The sequence below is a fragment of the Megascapheus bottae genome, chromosome 29, assembly GCF_031878675.1.
Source record: "Megascapheus bottae isolate mThoBot1 chromosome 29, mThoBot2.hap1, whole genome shotgun sequence".
Classification (NCBI taxonomy): domain Eukaryota; kingdom Metazoa; phylum Chordata; class Mammalia; order Rodentia; family Geomyidae; genus Megascapheus; species Megascapheus bottae.
In genome coordinates, this window is record NC_143537.1 from 5,003,389 (window position 1) to 5,023,681 (window position 20,293).

Genomic DNA, 20,293 nt, shown 5'->3' on the forward strand with positions numbered 1-20,293 from the left:
CCCAGGGCTGGGTGTTTCCCCACCCCGAGGAAAGCAAGGGCCAGAGAATGGGCACAGACAGCACGGGCAGAACCCCAGCAGCTCACCCAGGACTGGACTGCCCTTCTCCTATCAGCAGGGTCCCCCAGATCTTCATTCCTAACACCCATGATGGTTTCCTCTCGGAGAATGTTGTTTTTACTTTGTTTTCTTTAAACGTACTGCTGTCATTCTTCTCAGTATTATAAGCCGGAAGCAGGTAAAAAGCATTCAGCGTTCTTACAGGAATGCACTGAGGGAAGAGTTTAAAGAGTTGCCTGAGATAATATCGGATCCCTTCCCACAAGCACCTGCCCAATTTTTCATACCAAATTTTCAGTTAAATAGTAAGTTTGAGAGGTGGGTGTTGAGGATTTTACATGAACAGTGTCACTCTCAACTGAGAGCCTCAGGTCTTGGTCAGTTCACTAGGACCGAGACAGAGGTGCAGAAGGCTCCCTGGAAAGGGTCTCACACGCGTGAAAGCCCAGCCTTCTGACTGCGGAGGTGGGTACAGATCCCGAGGTGGGCCAGGAGAGAGGGAAAACGGTCTTCAGGGTCTCCCGGGACAGTAGTTGGCAGAGCAGGGAGGCGTGTACCCTCCCAGAGAATTCACAGCAGTGGTCTGCAGTGGTGGATTGACAGGCTAGAAAACGGCCATTGGTATGGCAGCAGCTGTGCAGAGGCCCAGATGGGTTAAACATGGGGCTGTCAGTCGTAAGACACAAAGCCTCCAGCTCCCCAACGTCAAACCTGACCAGCCTAAGCCCAGAGAACATTCACATGCTCATATCATTCTCTTAAAACAAGTGTTTTCACTGACTTTTCATTTTTTTGACCAAAATGTACCGTAATACCAGGATCTTGTGATTTTTGCATAACAGTTCTAAGTAATTATTTTGGAGTCAGTCCAGCTCAATATTTGCCCTCTCACTAGATAACTGTGTGACCCTAGACAAAGTCAGCTCGTCTGGCCCTTGAGTTTCGTCATCTGTAAAGTGGAGGCAATTCCTATCATGTTATTAGAACCCTATCACAATTCAAGAATAGTGTGATCATGTGTGAGGCAGGTAACATAGTCCTCAGGACACGCTTAAGAAGCAATCAATGCTAATAAAATATTAAAGTCTAAAACTTAATTGCTTTCAAGATGAAACTTGCCATCCACAGCCTGTTGGTAGATACTTGCTTATGTGTTGTGTATGGCATGCATGTAAAATGAAGTCATACCCCAAAGGAGAGTGTTACCTAGAACGTAATGTGTGTCAGAAATTATAAACTTGGAGTCAGGAAATCATTTTTCAGTGAGTGTTAGCTATGAAATGGATAGCAAATTTTATCAGTTATTTCTTAAGATAGAATATGTATCGATATCTTGATTTGATTAAAACAAAATGGCATGCCCAGAATAGTCCAGATTCCACGGTTTTCTTTTCAGCCTAGCATGAAAGATTAGAAGAGACCCATGCCAGGGTCTGACTCTATGATGCTTCCTTTTGTGCCAACATCATGAATAATTCTAGTATATTTTTTATACGCAGACGTCTCTTATTTTCAATGGTGATCCAAACGTAACTTCTTTTCAAAGACTGTGGTATGGGAAAAAAAAATCAGCTTTCAAGAGGAGGGTTGACTTTTTCACCTTTGATAATTTTCTGGAGGTGGAAGTAGTGTGCCCCAACAACCAAGTAATTTCTAAACTGTGCTCTGTCCTGAGGTCAGGGAATATTAGAACTACTCAGCCAGGACAGACAAGAGCCACAGGGACTTGTGACCCCTAACTGACTCTTCTGCACTGCTTTTTGGTGGCCCGGGGAATTCAACCCCAGGCTGCAGATAGAAAGACTGATTCAACTTAGTTGACTTCTTTTATGAATGTCTGACATACTCCCTTGTGACAGTCTGTAAAAGTAAAACTCACAATTGACTTCATGTGACAAATGAAGTCATAAAATACTAGGATAATGAAGCTAAACTCAAATCAATGGGAAATATGCTGAATAAATTTTTGCCACGTGTCTTCAAAATCCTAATCCGCATCCACAAAGAAATAAAAGACATAGAGTCTCTACCCACATGTTATTAGATCCTTTATGCTGTACTTTGCATCATTTTTCCTCCTGTGGGATGTGTATGTGTTTCCAAATACGATTTGCTTTAGATTAATTTGCTAATTTTGCTCATACCTTCTATTATCCCACCCTTCTTTTCCTTTAAAATTTTACATTGATCTCTGCTTTACTATAGTGCCAAGAAACAAGTACAAGCAAATGTAAGCAAGAAATAATGTTTTAGACTCTGGTCATTCTTATCTTTTTACAACCTTGGTACACATTTGAAATGCCTCCAGTAGCATTAATGTGTTAAGAAACCCACAACCACCAGTTTTTTCCTCACCTGAGGATGATCTGGGGTCTGCATTCCCAGGAGTTGTATGACTCAGTTGTCTTTTACCATTGCATTTCATTTCCACTAAATGTCCCTTTCAGTCAATGCTTATTACTCTGAAATTAATTTTTTAAATAAGTGCTTAAAAACTCAACAGTTAGCCTCCTCCCGTTCTCAGGTTAGCCTTGGTCTTTGTGCTTTCTAAAGCCCAGTAGCATTTATCTATATCCTGTTAACTTGGACCCCCAGTGCTGGTCCAGGGGCATCAGTCAACTAAATTAGCACATATTCTACTTTGTCTTCCAGATTTTTTATAAAGATATTAGACCAAATGGGGCCCTATATCAATCCTTATCGGACTCTACTGGAAACCTCTCTCCAACCAGGTGGACTGCCAATTACCATTTCTCTCTATACACAGTTAGATAGCCAGTTTTTAATCCATTTTCTTTGTGTTTCTGCTGAGACCAACGTGTTTAGCTGTTCCCTTTATAATAATCTTGGGCAACTTTAGCAATAGTTTATAAGCATGTATCCATAGAGCTTTGTTACACACGTCAGATGTTTTTATGAGACCCTAATAGATTCCCACCAGCTTGTTTTTTCACCATTGCTATGGTGGAGCTAGATCTCAGTGTTCCATTACAGAGAAAGGAAAGCAAAATGGATTGCCTTGAGATACTCGTTTTCATTTGTAGGCGGTGTCATTCTTCTCTGTCATTTTTTGGTTTTGGTGAAAGTGGGCGTTTGTTTTCTTGGTTAGATGAATTATTAGGAAATTAAACATGTCCTACACTGGTTGACTCAGAATTCAGAAACCTCCACTTTATATCCTAAGTTACTATCTTGTGTCAAAGAACATTATCCTTACATCAAGTCCTTGTTGTTTTATGGTTATTTATTTTATGAGTAAATATCATCTTAGCAGGCCCACCCAATCATTGTAATGACTCATTGCCAAAACTTGTGATTTAAATTAATATTGAAGAGGGTACATTACTGTGCTAGTATTTATAATCTAGTTTATGAATCTTCGCGTGTTTGTGCTTGTACTTGGCAAATTTGTCAGCCATGTAGCTTTTTTACTTTAAAGAAGAGTATGCTGTTGGTCATTGCCGCCCTGCCTTGTCTGAGTACAGTTTTTGATTTTCATTTCTCTTTCTTGATAAGGAAAACATAACATTGGATGAGAATGTTTCCTCTGTGGTGTGCTTCCATGACAGTATCTGTTGACTTCAGAATCCATGGTCTCTTGCTTTTGCCTTTGGCTAAGAGATAAGCATGAATCATCTAGTAAGGTGCTAGTTTGGGTAGTGTGGTGTTTTTTTTTTCTTAATTTCATTACTACTTATGAAATTTTTGGAGAAGTGATAGCTTTGCTATTCCAGGAAATGCATTGGTAGAATGTTTGTAAGTTACTATTTTAGTCTAAATCCCTTCAAGGTTCCAGTATCTACCATGTGCAAGCTTTGGGGACATCTGTCTCATTTGTGCACTTGCTGCTCTTCTTTTTTTTTTTTAATTTCAGTTACTGAAGTTAAAGTAGATTGAATTGATTGAGCACTGTTTTGTGTGGAAGCAAGCATGAATGAAAGATGGAATTTGGATTTCTGATGGAAATGTTTCAAGATCTTTCTTTTCAAAAACAAAACCAAAGCATAGTACAGAACTGGCATAATGCCTGGTTATATCTGAGTAAAGGCATATGAAAATTCAGAATATATACCATGAGGGTATTGGGATTTGCTTCAAATTTTATTTTATTTATTTATGCATTAATTTTTGGTCAGTCATGGGACTTGAACTCTAGGACTGGGTGCTCCCTCTGAGCTCTTCAGATGAAGGCTAGCACTCTACCACTTGAGTCACTACCACTTCTGGTTTTCTGGTGGTTAATTGGAGATAAGAGTCTCATGGACTTTAGTGGCTGGGCTGGCTTTGAACCTTGGTCCTCAGATCTCAACTGCTGAATAGCTAATGACTACAGGCACTTAGCTTGCTTCAAATGTTAAATAATTTAAGTGGTGGCTTAAAAATTTGAATGCTCTGATCAAATTATGAAGACTCTTGTTTCCCAAGTTCTCTTTCACTATTTTAGTGAGCATTGTGTTAAAGAGATGACCAATTACTTATACTAAATTATGGATTTGAATGTCCTTTGCATTTATGCTTTTTATGTGCTATATCTTTGAGTCTTCACTTGAGTTCATATTCAAGATATTCAGAATTGATATTTAGCAGTTTAAATGATAAGCTTTGGAAATTAACTGTGCATTCAATAAAGACAACAGTAGTGAGAGGCAGTGGAAGGCGAGTGGATTTTAGAGTCAGAATGAAGTGAGCTCATCTTGAAGTGTCTTTGGACATTTTGACCTTTCAAGTTCCTGAGCCAACAACTACAAACATTCATTTCTACCTCATGAGCTACTGAGATGATTGCATTAATACTCTTATACACTACCTGGAAAAGAGCACTCAGTCATTACCATTATTCTTGGTAGCAGGGGGTGTGTATCTTTTTCAGGTTCCTGATTATAAAACTACCTTTCACAACCGAAAACTACAAAGGAAATAATAGAAACCACGTGTAAGCTTGGTGCAGATATTGTTAACGATGCATTTTATGCAAACTATAATGACATTCTTATTTAGCTTACTTTAATATATTCTACTTTTCTTATTTTTAAGTACACAGCATTTATAAAGTTAATATCTTATTGTGCATAACACAATTTAATGTTGATTTAATGTACACTTATTATCTAGTTTTATTGCTTGTAAGTAGGTTGCCAGTATAAACAATGATGAAATAAGCATCACGTTGCTGAAATGTTTGCACCCCTGGTTTGTATCATGAGATGAAATAGCTGTGTCCAAAATGTTGTTCCTTTCAAATGAAATGTGGAGTGCTGGAGTTATAGACCATGTGGTGGAGCTCCTGTTTGGCAAGCCTGAGGCCCCTCAGTTCAAATCCTGGTACTGGAATCAGACAAAAGGATGAAATGAAATGTCGATATTAATGATATTAAACAATATTCCCTGTTGTTCCCAAAATATCCTGCTACTACTTGCATACCTACTGGTACCAAGGCTGACTGAATCAATATGTACATACGTATACAGACAATATATATCCGTTCCATCACCTTGCTTCTAAAAGTTAGGGGGAAACAGTCATGTTCGACTGTGTCTACTTGTGGAAAGTATTACACTGGAGAAACCAAAAGCTTGAATGCCTGTATACAATATTCTCTCCACCTAAGAGCCACAGAGGCCAAAACAGCAGGAGGAAAAGTACAAACACAACTAATACTCAACAGAAATTGGGGCCCTGTATAGAAAGAGAAATGCGTACATCAATAAAAATACAAGCAGAGCCCAAAAAGTCACCTGCCCAAGCTACCAGTGAGCAAATAAAAAAACCCAATAGCAATTTATTCCTCAGGCCTTGGGTATAGTGGCTCACACCAGTAATACCAAGTAATACCAACTACTTAGGAGGTCAAGATTGAAAGATCTTGGTTGAAAGTCAACCCTGGCTAATATAGATGGATAGATGGATAGATAGACAGGCAGAAAGACAGAGATATATTTAGTAAATTCAAATAAGCCAGGTATGGAGGTACAGGATGGAAACTCCAGCTAAGTGAGATACATATAGATAGTTTATGGAATGTATATACCATGACTTTTGAATCACAGTTCAGTGTCAGCCCTGGGCAAAACCTTAAGATCCTATGTGAAACGTAAGGTATAAGTGTACAACATTTTCCTGGAAATTCCTGGGACCAAAAGTTAAAATCTAGTACCATCAAAAAAAAAGAATCAAAATAAATAATGTGACAACGATGAGAGAAAACTACCAAAATGAGATTTAGGGGGGACTCAACCTGAGAAGAAAAATCCAGATAGTGACTTTTATTGAACAAAAAAAGTGTACATTAAAATGTTTTATAACTTTTCCCCACTAACATCTGGAAGAGAGTAGAAATGAAAATCAGAAATGAGACAGATTAGAGGCAAAGGAATTTTTAAAATAAAAACCAATTAATGAATGTTGCTGAGAAAGTTACCACTTTGTCACCTAAAACTCACAAGACTGAGAGAGAATGAACCATCTGGCCCAGTAAAGCCTATGCACATAAAAATCACTCCTCTTCAGGGGTTCTGAAATTCCCTCCAAGGTCACAACAGTAAAGAGAAACACTTTAAATGACTTAGAAATCCACATCAGCAGAAAGATGGCCCCCAGGCCATCTTTAAAAACAGAAGTTTAAATGTCTGCAAGAGAGCCCTGCCTGGTCACCTCCACTGCCCACCTGCAAGCTGGCCACTCATGTGCTGCTGAGAAATTAACTTCAACCCACAGTCGGTGTCAGGATCTGAGCATGTGTGGGGTGCAGTGGGAGGGGAAGCCAGGCCTTACCACCTCCTGCTGGGGATCCAGCAGGCCCTCCACGCATTGACTCTCATGAGTTGTTTTTCTCCCTGATGTTAAAACTCATACAGAGTCGAACACTTTCCTTTTTCTCACCAGTCCCCCTGGCAAATGGAGATCTCCTCACCTTCGCTCAAAAGAAAGGATTAATAAAGCTGTCAAGTCCAGAATATTTGCAGGGAAATTACTTTCCATCTGCAAAGTTGACACCTATTTTCTGTGAGAGAAATGAATTGCTCCAAGGAGGGGGTGTGCAGGGAAGAAAGCCCTTGGGTCGGGTGCCCAGGGGTGTGGGAGGGGGGACGTTAGGAAGAAAACTATGGGTCTGCTTCCTTACAGCAGAAGGAAAGAATCTTTCAATAAATGTATCAACGTGAATCCAGAGAATACTGAACGCAAGCCATAACATAACCGCACAACGCCATCTCCAAATGCAGTGTACTATTATTTATTAAATACGTGAGTAGAAGGGGTGCGAGACATTTCGTTCTTTCAATAGTCACCCAAAACCCTATTAGTGAAAGTTCAAACATTAGTGGCTATAAATTTAGCATACTCCAGGGAATTAGAAAGCAACAAATATTTTATGCCATTAGTCTCTGCCTTTCTCTTAATCCATATACCTGACCAAAGGTTTTGTCTCCTGCCTGTTGTCTTACTTATAGAAGAAAGCCACTGCAATGCTAGCTGCACAGAAGGCTGAAAGATTAGGGGTTAACATCAGTCAGGGCAGAAAAGTGCACTAGACTTTATCTCTGATTAAACAGCAAAAGGCTGGAGGTAAGACTCAAGTGGCAGAATGCCCAAAGTTCAACTGTGAGGAAAGAAACAACAACAAAAAAACAGACAAACAAAAACAGAGTAGAACATGCTCAGTTTCCATTGTAGATTTGAAAAGCAACATCCTTAACTTCTACTGTGTTTCTAGTTCTCCACTAGAAAAAAACTAAAGCCAAACTGAACTAAAACTAAACGTTCTGGTAGAAACCTTGCTAAACTCTGGATTATTTAAGACAGTCTTTAAGGAAAGCCATGAAACCATTTTCAATTTTAAAATATTCACCCTGTAAAAAGTTAGCATGAGAAGTTAGTATCTTTTGTAAATAGCAATTACTTTCCTTCTTTCCCCTATACATGTGTATATTTTACAGTATTTATGTTACATTTGCTAAAATTGTAGAAAAACCTGGTAGTAATTATTCTGGAGAGTACCCAGTAAAGCTTAGGAACTGTGCGTTGAAAAAGAGGAAGAAAGAGTGAGAGGTGGAGAGAGAAGGGAGAAGGTGAGGAGAAGAAAGGGAGGGAGGAAGGGATTAAGAGAAGAACGCTGTTCAGTGGACAGCTCTGGGAATCTTGGGCATCCTGTCAAATATGTATGAGCCCTCTTTTGAATTATTTTGTGGCAAGATGAAGCACTACCTCAAGCAAGTACCTTCTTATGTTCCTAAAGAAATTAGGAATTTTTTATAGCCTCTGCTGCAGAGAGGTTTGGCAGGTTGCTCGCTGCTTGTTTAATCTGGACAAAGAGCACCCAGGGAAACATAACAAAAATGGACCCTGGCATCATTTTGAAATTTTCCTCAGTACTGAACAAGCTCTTTGCCTTCTGTTGGCTTCTACCGCAGAAAATTTCTGGGGCCTGCCACAAAGATGAAGAGAAAGTTGCTTCTCAGTCCAGGTAGGGTGTGTGTCCCACTATGTGATAATGGCACTTAGCCTGAGAATGATGTTCTAAGGATCTTACTTGATGGACAGAGAAGCTAATACCTAGTGACTCCTCAGAGCCCACAGAGCAGTTAAATAGCAAAGACTAGACTTGCTTAACAATCTGGGACGGTGCCCTGATTATCAAGCATTGCCATACTTTCATTTGACAATACCGACTGGTTTGGCCTTTATTGAAGTTCAGTCTGGGTTGTTTTTTGTGGGTTTTTTTTCCACCAAAGCATCTCTAGGACACAAAACTACACAGGAAGGCATTCAGGAAGGTGTGTCCTTGCTGTGCAGCCCTGAAAGAAGTCAAGCTGCTCACGACACTGAAGGAAAACTGCCATTTACCTAGAGCTCACAGGGGCTGCCTGCCAATGCTGTCCCCAGCCTGCCTGTCTTCATGGCACCGCCTGCGAGTCACCAGATCCCCTGAATTTAAATTTCTGATTCCCTGAGAATATACACTTCTCTTTAAATTCCTCAAGTGATTCTGATGGCTCAGACATTATTAGAATTTACAGATTGATGAGATATTCTCACAGCATCATCCCTGGAAATTTCACTGATGACCAAAGCTGAGGCACAGATAGAATCAGAATCTTCCACATCCTGGAGTTCCTAAGTGGTCAGCCTGGATTCGAATCTCATTCTCACTTATTTTATTTTGAGAGTTTTTCAGTAGTTGACTGACCCAGTGCCCAGCTGAGGCTTTTTTTATTGGAACATTAGATATCAGAACATTTGACTATCAGATACATTGTCTTCTATTCTGAAGGTCAAGCAACCGTCCTGTCCTGGAGCCGGGGGTAATTTGGTGTTAGGGATGCTTAAGAAGGCTGTGTCAAATTGACAGCAGTTCTTCTAAGGGAAGAGTTTAGGATGAGAGTGGGGCCTCACTGGAGAAGGGGGTTCCATGTAATTGGTCCAATATGTAGAAGCCGCCACCCCGTGGCTGGGCTGGACTTCATTCTTCCCTCTGCCACTCACCCGCCCCCGAGGGAAAAACCAGAGTCTAGGTTGTGATGATTTTAGCATCCTGAAGAAGCCAAGGTATACATACATAATCAAGATATCTGAAAAATTCCAGTGTTGCTGTTGTTTAGTTTGGGGGAAAAAAAACCTATTGGCATTGACTTAGAATACCATGGAATCAAAAATACCATTTACCTCAGTTCCTCTCAACCTCTAATGTGCTTTAAAGTGACTGGGGAATTGTGGCAAAGATTCTTATCTGACTCTTATCAGTAGGTCTAAGATAAAACCTGAGGTTCTGTGTTAGCACACACACACACACACAGAATTGCATCATACACACCTGATCTGTGGACAACACTACATAGCAAGGATATAGCCCAGAGAATGACATGACACACAGTCATTCAGTTGTACACATTCAGTTGTTCAGAGCTAGAATCTCCCCTCCCCCAACTTTCCCATTTTCATCATAGATTGCCTGAGAAGCTGTGTTAAATACCCTCCCTCAGTTCTGGAACTGTCAAAAGCAGTTTATAGAATCCAGATTCATGTGGCAATGGCTGGTCCTTTTTAGTTTCTCAAAATTGACACCTGAGTGCAGTCTACAAGAGAGAAAACATTCCAAGGCAACACTCACAGTTGAGAAGACAGTTCAGATGTGCTATCATAGTTTGTTGATTCGGAACAGGGACGTTGGAACAAATAGATTAAATACTAACTCCATACTACCCAACCGTATAACTGGGCAGATCCTGAGCGACCCCTAATCCATAATCCCGCCCCCCCCTTAAAAAGAGAATAGAAGTGATTTGCCCTTGGTGGAACTGCTGTCGAGATTAAGAGTAAATAATAGTTGTATAAAACCTTTAATTCAATGCCTGACTCTCGAAAATGATCCACAAATGGAAGCCTTTTATGGCCCTCAGAAAGCTGCTGTGCAGCCTGCTCATATGGACTGTGGTAACAACTTTATCTCCTTTTCTCTGCTCTCTGCTGCTCATTTATTTGAAGTCATGTCCCTCTGCTCTGATCCAGTAACCCTTTTCAGTTTTTCAAGTATGGGCCCAAGAATAGCAGGGCAACAGTTTAGAAATGCACATTGTTGGGATTCGGTCAAGGCTTTGTGACTTTGGAACCCTGGAAGTACAGACAAGATATCTCTTTAAAATAAGTCCTTCTGGGGCTGGGAGTTTGGCCTACTGATAGTGTGCTTGCCTAGCATGCACAAAGGCCCGGGTTTGATTCCTCGGTACCACATACATAGAAAAAAGCCGGAGTGGTGCTGAGGCTCAATTGGTAGAGCTCTAGCCTTGAGAAAGTCCAAGGACAGTGCTCAGGCCCTGAGCTCAAGCCCAGGACTGGCAAAAAATTAAATAAAATAAGTCCTTCATGAGTTATGATGAAAGCCAGTGTGTAGAATTGCACCCATCCAACCATTACCAGTATATTATATAATATGTATATTCATACATACATATAATATGCCATGCTGGATGCAGCATGGAATATTTAGTGCATTAAGATCATTTTTACATTATTAAACTCTTGTATTCTTTATTAACAGTACAAGTTTAACTCTTTAATTTGTTTTCCTGAACCTTAATTTCTGTTTTGTTATTCTGTTGTTATTTTTAAGTTGTCCAAAGGAGTTGTTAGTTAACAAAGCAGTTTATGAATATACTGTATCTTCAATCAGTGTCACCCTCTTCGTCATTCTCACCCGTCCCTCCCCGACCCTCCCTTTCCCTCACTCTTCTTAATTTTGTAGGATATACATTACATTCTCATCTGCCTTTCCCCCTCTTTTCTTCTCCTTTTGACTTTCTCTGTCAAATATGAGCGTGGCCAGTTATTCACTTTTTTTTTTTTTGCCAGTCCTGGGCTTGAGCTCAGGGCCTGGGCACTGTCCTTGAATTTTCTCAAGGCTAGAGCTCTACCACTTGAGCCTCAGCACCACTTCCGGCTTTTTCTATATATGTGGTACCAAGGAATCGAACCTGGGTCTTCGTGCATGCTAGGCAAGCACTTTAACCACTAGGCCAAACTCCCGGCCCGTTATTCACTTTTTATAAGGCTGTAGAAACACCACCTTTAAAAAAGGATATATCTGAGCAAAAGATCAGAAACTGTTACTGAATTTTTTAATCCAGATGTAAAAAGCCATGTAAACAGTAAAGGATACTTAAAATTCTTAAAAGTACTTGCCATTTCTACTCTTCAACTACCAGGTAAATGCATCTAGAGATCTCCTCCATTATCTTGTTCTTGACCCTATAAGTTTGGTCTCAAGAAGGTACAGTAACAAGACAAGGAAAAGGGGAGAAAACACAGTTTAATCACTGACCACTAAATCTATCAGATACCTAGGTTCCTTACATCCCTGACAAAAACATATTGAAACCCAACATTGTCCTGCTTTCAGTCAGGAAAACTTTTTTTCATATAGTTTTATTGTAATTAATAGAAGGGTTACATTATATTCACCAGATAGAAGATGCATTGCTTCACAAACATTGATACCCTTTCTCTTGTCTTGGTCCCCATTTCCCTCCCCCCCACCCCCACCCCTCATTTTGTTTTCCCCCCTTCCCTATCCAATTTCAAATAACCAAATACAAATATATCCAATATATCAGATAACAAAGTGAAATACTGTAACAATATGAAATAACCAAGGGACAGCAAAAGAGATGAGAGTTAACATAGTACATTAAGGACAACAATCACTCATTATATGGCTTTTGATTCTATATCCTGGAGGTCCTTTCATTTAGCGTCATACTGTGTGGCCTTATGTATCTAGGTTTTGTTCTATTGTAAATCTCTGCTAGGAGAGCCCAAGGTTTCTACTGTTTATGACAAATGAGGGAAACCATTGAGCCTAGGTTCTTTTGAGTCTGGCTTACTTCACTTAATATGATTTTTTCTAAGTCTTTCCATTTTTCAGTCAGGAAAACTTCTTGCAAGTGAAATGCCTTTCATTCCTTTCTGGTCTCCTACATTACAGAGTTGTGGAGACCTTAAAATAAGAGAAATTATATCTTGGCATTCTTGGTGGTCTCAACATAAAATTCTCCTCATCTTGACTTAAGAGAAAGAGATGGGGAGGAGAAAGATGAGGGAGAGTGGCATAGGTTGGGGAGAGGGAGCCAAGGAGAGAGATGGCAAGGAAAAGGAGGAACAGGAAGAGGAGGAGGACAGAAGCAGAAAAGAAGAAGGGAGGAAGGGTGAGAAGGAAGAAGGTGATGTCATCAGGTATGTCCAGATACAAAGATTGGGTGACATCAGGTCATGAGCTTGCTTTTGTGTTGTGCCTTTTCAGTTTTCTCACGCACTTAAACTATCTTGACAGGTTCTGTAGTTTGGAGTGTGAGCTTGCAGGTGCATTTCTGGTGGCATTATTGGGAGCTTTCCCTCTGGGATGGGCATCTGAGGGCTCACAGCGTGCCATTGGCTCAGTAAAGGTCATGTGCCCCATCCCTGAGCCAATCACAGTGTTAGGAGCGTTTTGATTGGTTTACAGCCACACCAGAGGCACAGAATGGAGAAGTGGGAAATTCTAAGGAAACATTGGGGCTGCTACACAGCCAAGGCACAGCTGTCTTCTCTCCTAACTTCAGAAGTGCTGCAGTTAACAGGTGTCTATACCAGCTGGCAGCTTTACTGCTACATTTAACCCGACCCATACCCATAAGGGAAAGAGCTGTGGAACCCCTGCAGGGATGTCTTCACCATGACAAAGCACAAGGGACCTGAATCTTCTTCTTGCTTTGTTATCCCAAGCTCACACTTTGTGAACTAGTCATAATTTTCCTGATCTCTCTGTGCCCTAATTCCCAAGCATGAAAATGCCTTTCCCTCCCTTCCCCTCCCCCCAAGAACACTGGGATAATAAGAAAACAAGAAGTTGAACTTGATAATGAGAAGAAGAAACTTTAGAGCAGTCAAGAAATGGATCTCCACCCTTCAAACTGATCTTGAAAAATAAAACCCATATGGCCCGTGACTTTAAAGAGGCGAATGAGTTATGAATTTCCACAAGAGTAATTTTTTCCACTCACTGCTGAGTGCCAGGAGCCAGGACAAATGTGGTTGCAGCCATGGACGGGAACTCCAGATCAAGAAGTGACGTCTGATAGATGGATGGTGAGAATGAGATGAGTATGATCTCCAGTGTCCACCATTGCAGAGGACATGCAGCTAGGCAGCTCTGGGCATGCCTCTCATTAGCCTGGGTCTCTGAGCCCTGTTTCCTTCTGTGGCCAGGAAGATGCTGGGGGCTCTGTAAATCTTGTAGAACCAGTAATGTCTGCCAGCCACCTGCTACCTCTCCACCCAAGAAATACAGTCCATTTCTGCTTATCTCACCCTCTTTGGAAATCATTCAGCCTAGACTTCTTATTAAAGATTTTAATACAACGATTTATGTTTGGCCACCAAAACCTGTAGTAATATACTAAGCTTCATTCTTAGCACTTTACAGAATCTATTACCAAAACCAAAAGGAAGTCTTACATGATGGTTTTATACTTGTGGCTTGTCCACCTGCATTTTTGCATGATGATGGGGCAGATCTCTCCACTGAGTAGGTATCTGTGATACCATGTGGAGGGCTTGCTCCAGGGAAGGTGAGTGGAAGTGCTTGGTAAGTTCTGTTCCTTAGTGTCCCCACATGGCCCCACGCAGGAAAGCTGAGCGCAGAGAGATTCAAGGATCTTCTCCAAGTCTCAGAACTAGTGACTATGTCAGACCAGACTCAAAATATGGATTGCCTGAGTGCAGAATCAGAAGCGGGAAACATTGCCCCCCATCTCTCTTCTAGCAGAAAACACCTGCTCTTCCAGGTGTAGGCACGCCACCATTCCAGCCCGCCAAAGCAGTTTTCCTCTTGGTAATCAGAAGGATTTGCCAAATGGATGCAACGCTGTGGAGGCACAGAGGAACTCATATATGAATCTGGTCACCTAGGAAAGGTTTTCTAGAAAATAAGGCAAGTGGTGGAGAAAGCTGGTCCTTGAGAGAAAGATGAGATAAAATGAGTAATCAGACTACTACGTAGAGCCCAGTGAACTAGGGCCTGCCCGCGCCTACTTCCTGTCTCTGTTGAGAGATGTGTTACAAATAAAGGTGATTAGGTCTTACCCCCCTGCACAGCTACGTGGCTACGGATAAGAATTTTCCTTCCTGGAATATTAATATCCCTCACTGAGTCAAAATAAGCAGTTACACTTTGAGGTAAACGAGTGCTAATAACATGACGGAAGGCTGAGAAGAGCAAGTTTATCCACTGATGAGTTCATTAATCAATACCCCTCAACCACGACCGCTTCCCCCTTGGCGAGGTCTCTGGTAGGGTTGAGAAGATGTCCACTGCAAGATCAGCAGCCGTATCTCTTGTAAAAGATCTGATGTATGCATTTAGCGAATAGTGCTTGTGCCACGTTTGAGGTGCTCATGTGTGTAAAGTTAGACCACAAAGAAAGACAACGTATTTGACTTTCTCTGCTTTGTGTACAGCTGTCCCAACCATCAGCCTTGCAGAGCGTTTCCATCCCTCAGTTCTGCTCAACAAGATTTATTATTGTCCATCTCCCAAATTCTGTTCCTAGACCCCAACATTGCTGAAGGAACGTAGAGTCTGAGAGACTTAAAAAAAAATCTAAGGTCAAAAATGATGACTGGAAAAGCCAAAAGAACTACTTTTTTACTCCAAGGTGGTATTCTTTCCGGAGAGTTCTTCCTCCACTGGCCAACATCAACAGTTTTCCTGGGTAGTTATAATGCTTGCCACAGTACTTTCCACACCGATCTGTTCAACCCGTGTCCTTTTACTTCATGCACACCAATATAAGGCTTCAGGCATTACCTAATTCAACTTTTGAATTCCATAGATAATAAGACAGAACCCCATTGAGATTAAATTATCCCAAGATAATTTGTTTTGCACTTCGAATGAGTTTCTCTTAATAACTACCTATGATTTTTATTATGGTTGTCATGATTGTTTTATACTTTTAAATTATAGCTAGGTCCGGTGTCAACTTATAACGGTTCTTGCTATTAAAATTGCTCAAGAGAAAGCAAACCTCCTGGTATTTGACTGGGGGAGCGTGCTGCATGTAACCATGCATAGAGGTCAAAGAAAGTTTGCTCAGACGTTGTTTCTAGGCAGTTAAAGGAAAAGTTGATAGTCCTAAAACAAAATAAACATGCTATAGAAATAACAAGGAGCAGACTAGTGTCTGTGGTTCACGCTTGTGGGGCAGAAATAAGAGGATCACAGTTCCAAGCTAGTCTGGGGAATACGTTCATAAATTTCTGCCTCAGAGAACAAGTTGAACGTGGTGGTCCTTGAAACAGGACTCCATCTGAGACTGATGGAGTCAAAGGGGTGAGAGGGTCTTAAAAAATAACTAAAGCACAGGCAGTGGGGAAGAAAGAAAGAAGCAATAGAGGGTGGCTGGAGGTATAGATCAGCTGGTAGAATGGAAAACATGAGTTCAAACCGTGCTATTGGCAAAAAAAATTAAAAGGAATGTGAGAGGAAGGGAGAGGGAGGAGGAAGAGGAAAAGGGAAGGGAGGGAGAGAGGGAAGGGAAGGAGAGACAGAAGGGAGGGAGGAAGGGAGGGAGGGAGAGAGAGAGGGAGGGAGGGAAGGAGAGAATATGGAACAGTATCTTCCCTTTTCATGCCTCTATGAGTATTGGAAACCACTTCCCCCTACTTCTACCTCTGATCAGGCCTGAATCCACGTCTATCTATTCACAATGTGACTTTGGAAAAAAGCCATTTCTCGGAAGGCTTCTGATTTGAATTTGTAATAAAGGGCCTCTAAAGCACATTTGAGAGCTATTGGGTGGAATGTAATCTTAGCAACAGTTTTGCCTGCATAATCCATGAGGCTTGGAGCATATTATATCTTCTAATTAAATGCTTGCTTCTGTGAATCTTGGGTGCCTGTCATCAGGCACTTTTCCTTCTACGATTTCTAAAATTTTAGTGCCATTTGGTCTATGTTGATTCTCCAACAAAATAAACATGTTGTGATTAATAGCAACTTCTTGTGGCTACACTTTGTTATCCATAACAATGGATCTTCAGTATTAAAACACATGAATGTTAACACAATACAGAGCATTACACAACATATCGGCACTTGCAACTCCGGATGTCAGTCATCATCCTTTTAGCTTTGCACAAAGAAATTATCAGAGAAATGACTGGACTGTTTATATATTCCACTTAATTCCATTCCCTAAACCCCCAGACTCCAGTGGAGAAGAGTCAACAATAGGTGTGTTCTCTTCTCTTTCCCCTCAAGTCAGTCCTGTCTGCTGGCACCTCCCTCACCAGGCGTGTGTCCAGTTGTTGCACTCCCACTTTTTAAATCTCCATTATTCTAGATGCTAGCTGTGTTTCAGTAGATCATAAATATAGAGCTACATCCTGTTTATATTGCGGAAAAACACTGGAAGTTTACCGTGACATTTTATAGCTATGCATGGGAAGAAATAGCAGTTCCATGAAATTATACAGAAAATCACTTGACATATGTAGAAAATATTTGATAATTAACCCCACAAGTTTTCAACTTCATATACACACCTACACACATGCATACATACCATGAAGAACATAGTTCAAGAATTTTCTGCCATTATCTCAAACCTAATGCAGCTTCATTTTTGTGTGTGTGTTCCTATCAAGGTTATAAATTCCATTTTTTGTACTAGAGATTGAAGGCAGGTAGTGAGGCACTCTACCACTTGATCCATGCTGCTGGCCTTTTTGTTGGAAGTTAGGTTCTCCCTAACTCTACCTGGGCTGGCCTTGAACTTCTGAGCCTTCTGCCTCCACCTCCTTAGATAGCTTTGTGCATTCATGCACCACCCTCCCTTCAAAGGCTTATAAATTCTTAAGAGAGTACCGTACTTTCCTTGCGTTTTCAGCAAAAATTAATGAAAAAGATAGCAACAAGATGGCAAGTTACAGTACCAGCATCGCCTTGAAGGGGCTGTTTATGCCATGTCATAGAGCAGGAGTGCTGGATCTCAACCCATAGTGGCAGAGTCGCCAGACAGAATCGAGCGAGGAGGTAGCCATGCTCCCGTCTTCCCACTGCCTTGTGATAGTTCCTTGCATTGTGAACACCAGTAAAGGCTCACCGTTTGGGCTGTCCTCTCTGATTCTTCTCCTTTGTAGATGGACCCCCATGAGAATATCCTACTGAGTACCCTGGAGATCAAAAATGAAATGGCCACGTCGGACGCCGTGATGGGCCTCGGAGATCCCCGCAGCACCATGCTGGCCTACGACGCCTCCAGCATCCAGTACCGGAAAGCCGGATTGCCCAGACACAGTTTTGGCCGAAACGCCCTGGAGCGACACGTGGCACAAAAGAAGAGCCGCCTGCGGAGACGGGCCTCGCAGCTGAAAATCACCATCCCCGACTTGACTGATGTGAACGCCATAGACCGGTGGTCCCGTATCTTCTTCCCCGTGGTCTTTTCCTTCTTCAACATCGTCTATTGGCTTTATTACGTGAACTAAAACATGGCCTCCCCCCACCACCAACACACACACACACACACACACACACAAACACACACACACACACACACACACACACACACACACACACACACACCCTACCCGGGAAGCAGAGACTAGATTCCTCCTCACCACAGTTGTACAGACTGCCGTAGGACTTGGAAAACACATCAATCCAGAACAACAATGATGCAAAAATACCTTAGTTGCTGGCCTCTCCTGTGGTCCATTCCATAGCCATTTGGGTTGCTTGTGTTTTCCAGTGACAAACACAAGAGATTGGCGCATCCACTGGCCAAGACTGAGTCGGAATGTTCCAGAACATCTGTGTAGCATGCAGTCTACACAGAGAGGAATTTAGAAGAAGGAATGGAGCCTTAAAGGTTCTAGAGGATTGTCAGTCATTTCCCCATGGCCCAGGCATTCCAGGTACCCTCCCACCTCCCCCCCTGAGGTTGGCAAGTGGTTCCGATGGTGACTGTAATGCCTTGCGAGCATGTCACCTCAGGATGTGCCAGGCCTGTCCTGAGGTGACCGTGGTGCCATGAAACCATGACAGTTGGCACAGAGGAGGTGTGGAGTCAGAGGTCTGGGCATAGACTTAGGGAACCAAGCCAGCCAGTCTCTGGACTTGCTCAGGTGCTGGAAACGGGCAGTGACTTCTCTCTTTTAAAGATAGGAAGATCTCTGAGCATTCTCTTGCATGGTGCCCTAAAGATTTTTTTTTCTTTTTTGCTAAAAAGCTGTTTCTTAGGAAGTGAAAGTAAGAAGTAACAACACAAAGCAGAGTGTGAAATCCAGAAGTGACTGTAGCAAGAGAGATTAAAGTAAGCAAGCAAACATAACACTTTTTATCAGCTCCACAGCTCCTGGCCATGCATGGCCAGGGGTAGCAGTGGAAGGGATTTGTGTTCTGACCTCACTAGCTCTGACCACAGACCTAAGGAGATTTTTGTGGCTTATCTGATCAAAAGGCAGCCATGAAATAGAAAAGTAAAGGGAATTAAAAGTATCTTAGATGTTCAGATTAGATTAGGGATTGTTCAAATGTACAAATACACAGCATAAACTTAACATCAGCCATTGCTGCAGCGTCTCCTTATGTGTTGATTTGGGAATTTAATAGTATTTCAGAAGGAGGATTTGTTTCTTTCTCTAAAGGATTAATGGCTCTGCAGCTTTTCTTGTTTCCAAAATTCTGATTATAGACTTAGGAGACAGACCTAGGCTTTGGAGAAGGAGATGTATTTCCTTTTGTGCAGTGACGTTCACCTTTGTATTATACTTCCAAGACTCGGTGCCCTGCAACAGTTCGTTTGGGTTGGGAATTTTTTGAGGGTGCTTCCATTGTGTTGATTTCAACTTGCCTTCAAGGAAAACAAGAACACTCATGCACGATGGGGTAACAACAAGGCCATCTGAACACAGTGCACAGCAGGGACCTCAGTTGATTCTGCACATTGCATGATGTGTTGTGTTTATTGTCCCTGTGCTGCATTCTATACAGTTAGGACATATGGATTCATAGTTACTGGACAGGAAAGAAGGTATGTTTCGTAAATTTTATTTCTGTCAGTGTGAGGCTCATATTTTCACTTTAAAAAAAAAGAAAATAGCTGCTAAGTTTTCATAAAGTCTGATTGTTCTGACCTTTTCCTCAGAGGATGACTTCACTGTTTCTCCTTTAAAAACAGCACAAAAATGTTTCTTTTCTGATAAGGTCCCTAATTGTTCTGAGGAGCCAAGGCCAGTGTCTTCCTGTAGATAAAAGTTAGGTTTTCTTCTCATCATTCAGGAGCCTGAAATGTACTGGAGCTCTCTGGCCTTCCACTCTAAACATTTGGCACCCACGGTAGGATGGTGCTTTTGTGTGCCTCTGTAAGGGAGTCTGGCTCTGGCTTCTTGATTCTGTGCTTGAATACCTCAGAGCACATCTGACCACATTTCTCCCCCTGTGCTGAGAGTAGAGATTTACCCGGGTCTGCCTCGAGACAGGCTTCCTCTTCCTCCTTCTCCTCCTCCTCCTCCTCCTGCACAGGCACTGAGAGCTGTCATACTAAGAAACGCGCCTGCCCCCTGCCACCAGGGGGTGAAGTTTAAGTGGAACGTATTGGGAAAGAGTGTATCCGTAACTCAGGGCATAACTCTCAAAGGCCGTTCCAGCAAAATCTTTCTAGAGACCACTCAGAACCTAGATCTAGCAGTGGGCTCTTC

The 20,293-nt window shown here is 41.7% G+C and overlaps 1 protein-coding gene and 1 long non-coding RNA gene across 2 annotated transcripts in view; one reads left to right on the forward strand and one right to left on the reverse strand.

The window, feature by feature from the left end:
* Positions 1 to 20,006, forward strand: part of Gabrb2 (gamma-aminobutyric acid type A receptor subunit beta2) — a 110,727-nt gene extending 90,721 nt beyond the window's left edge. Inside the window, exon 9 of the mRNA XM_090321079.1 lies at positions 17,732 to 20,006. Within this exon, the coding sequence (XP_090177205.1) occupies positions 17,732 to 18,079 (348 nt within the window). The 3' untranslated portion in view covers positions 18,080 to 20,006. The remainder of the gene's footprint in view (positions 1 to 17,731) is intronic.
* On the reverse strand, positions 5,167 to 18,473 carry LOC150044556 (uncharacterized). The gene is made up of 3 exons (XR_016533095.1): positions 18,281 to 18,473; positions 11,735 to 11,800; positions 5,167 to 5,385 (listed from the first exon to the last, which is right to left on the reverse strand). It is a non-coding gene; the product is annotated as an uncharacterized LOC150044556 (long non-coding RNA).
* Positions 20,007 to 20,293: the final 287 nt, after the last annotated feature.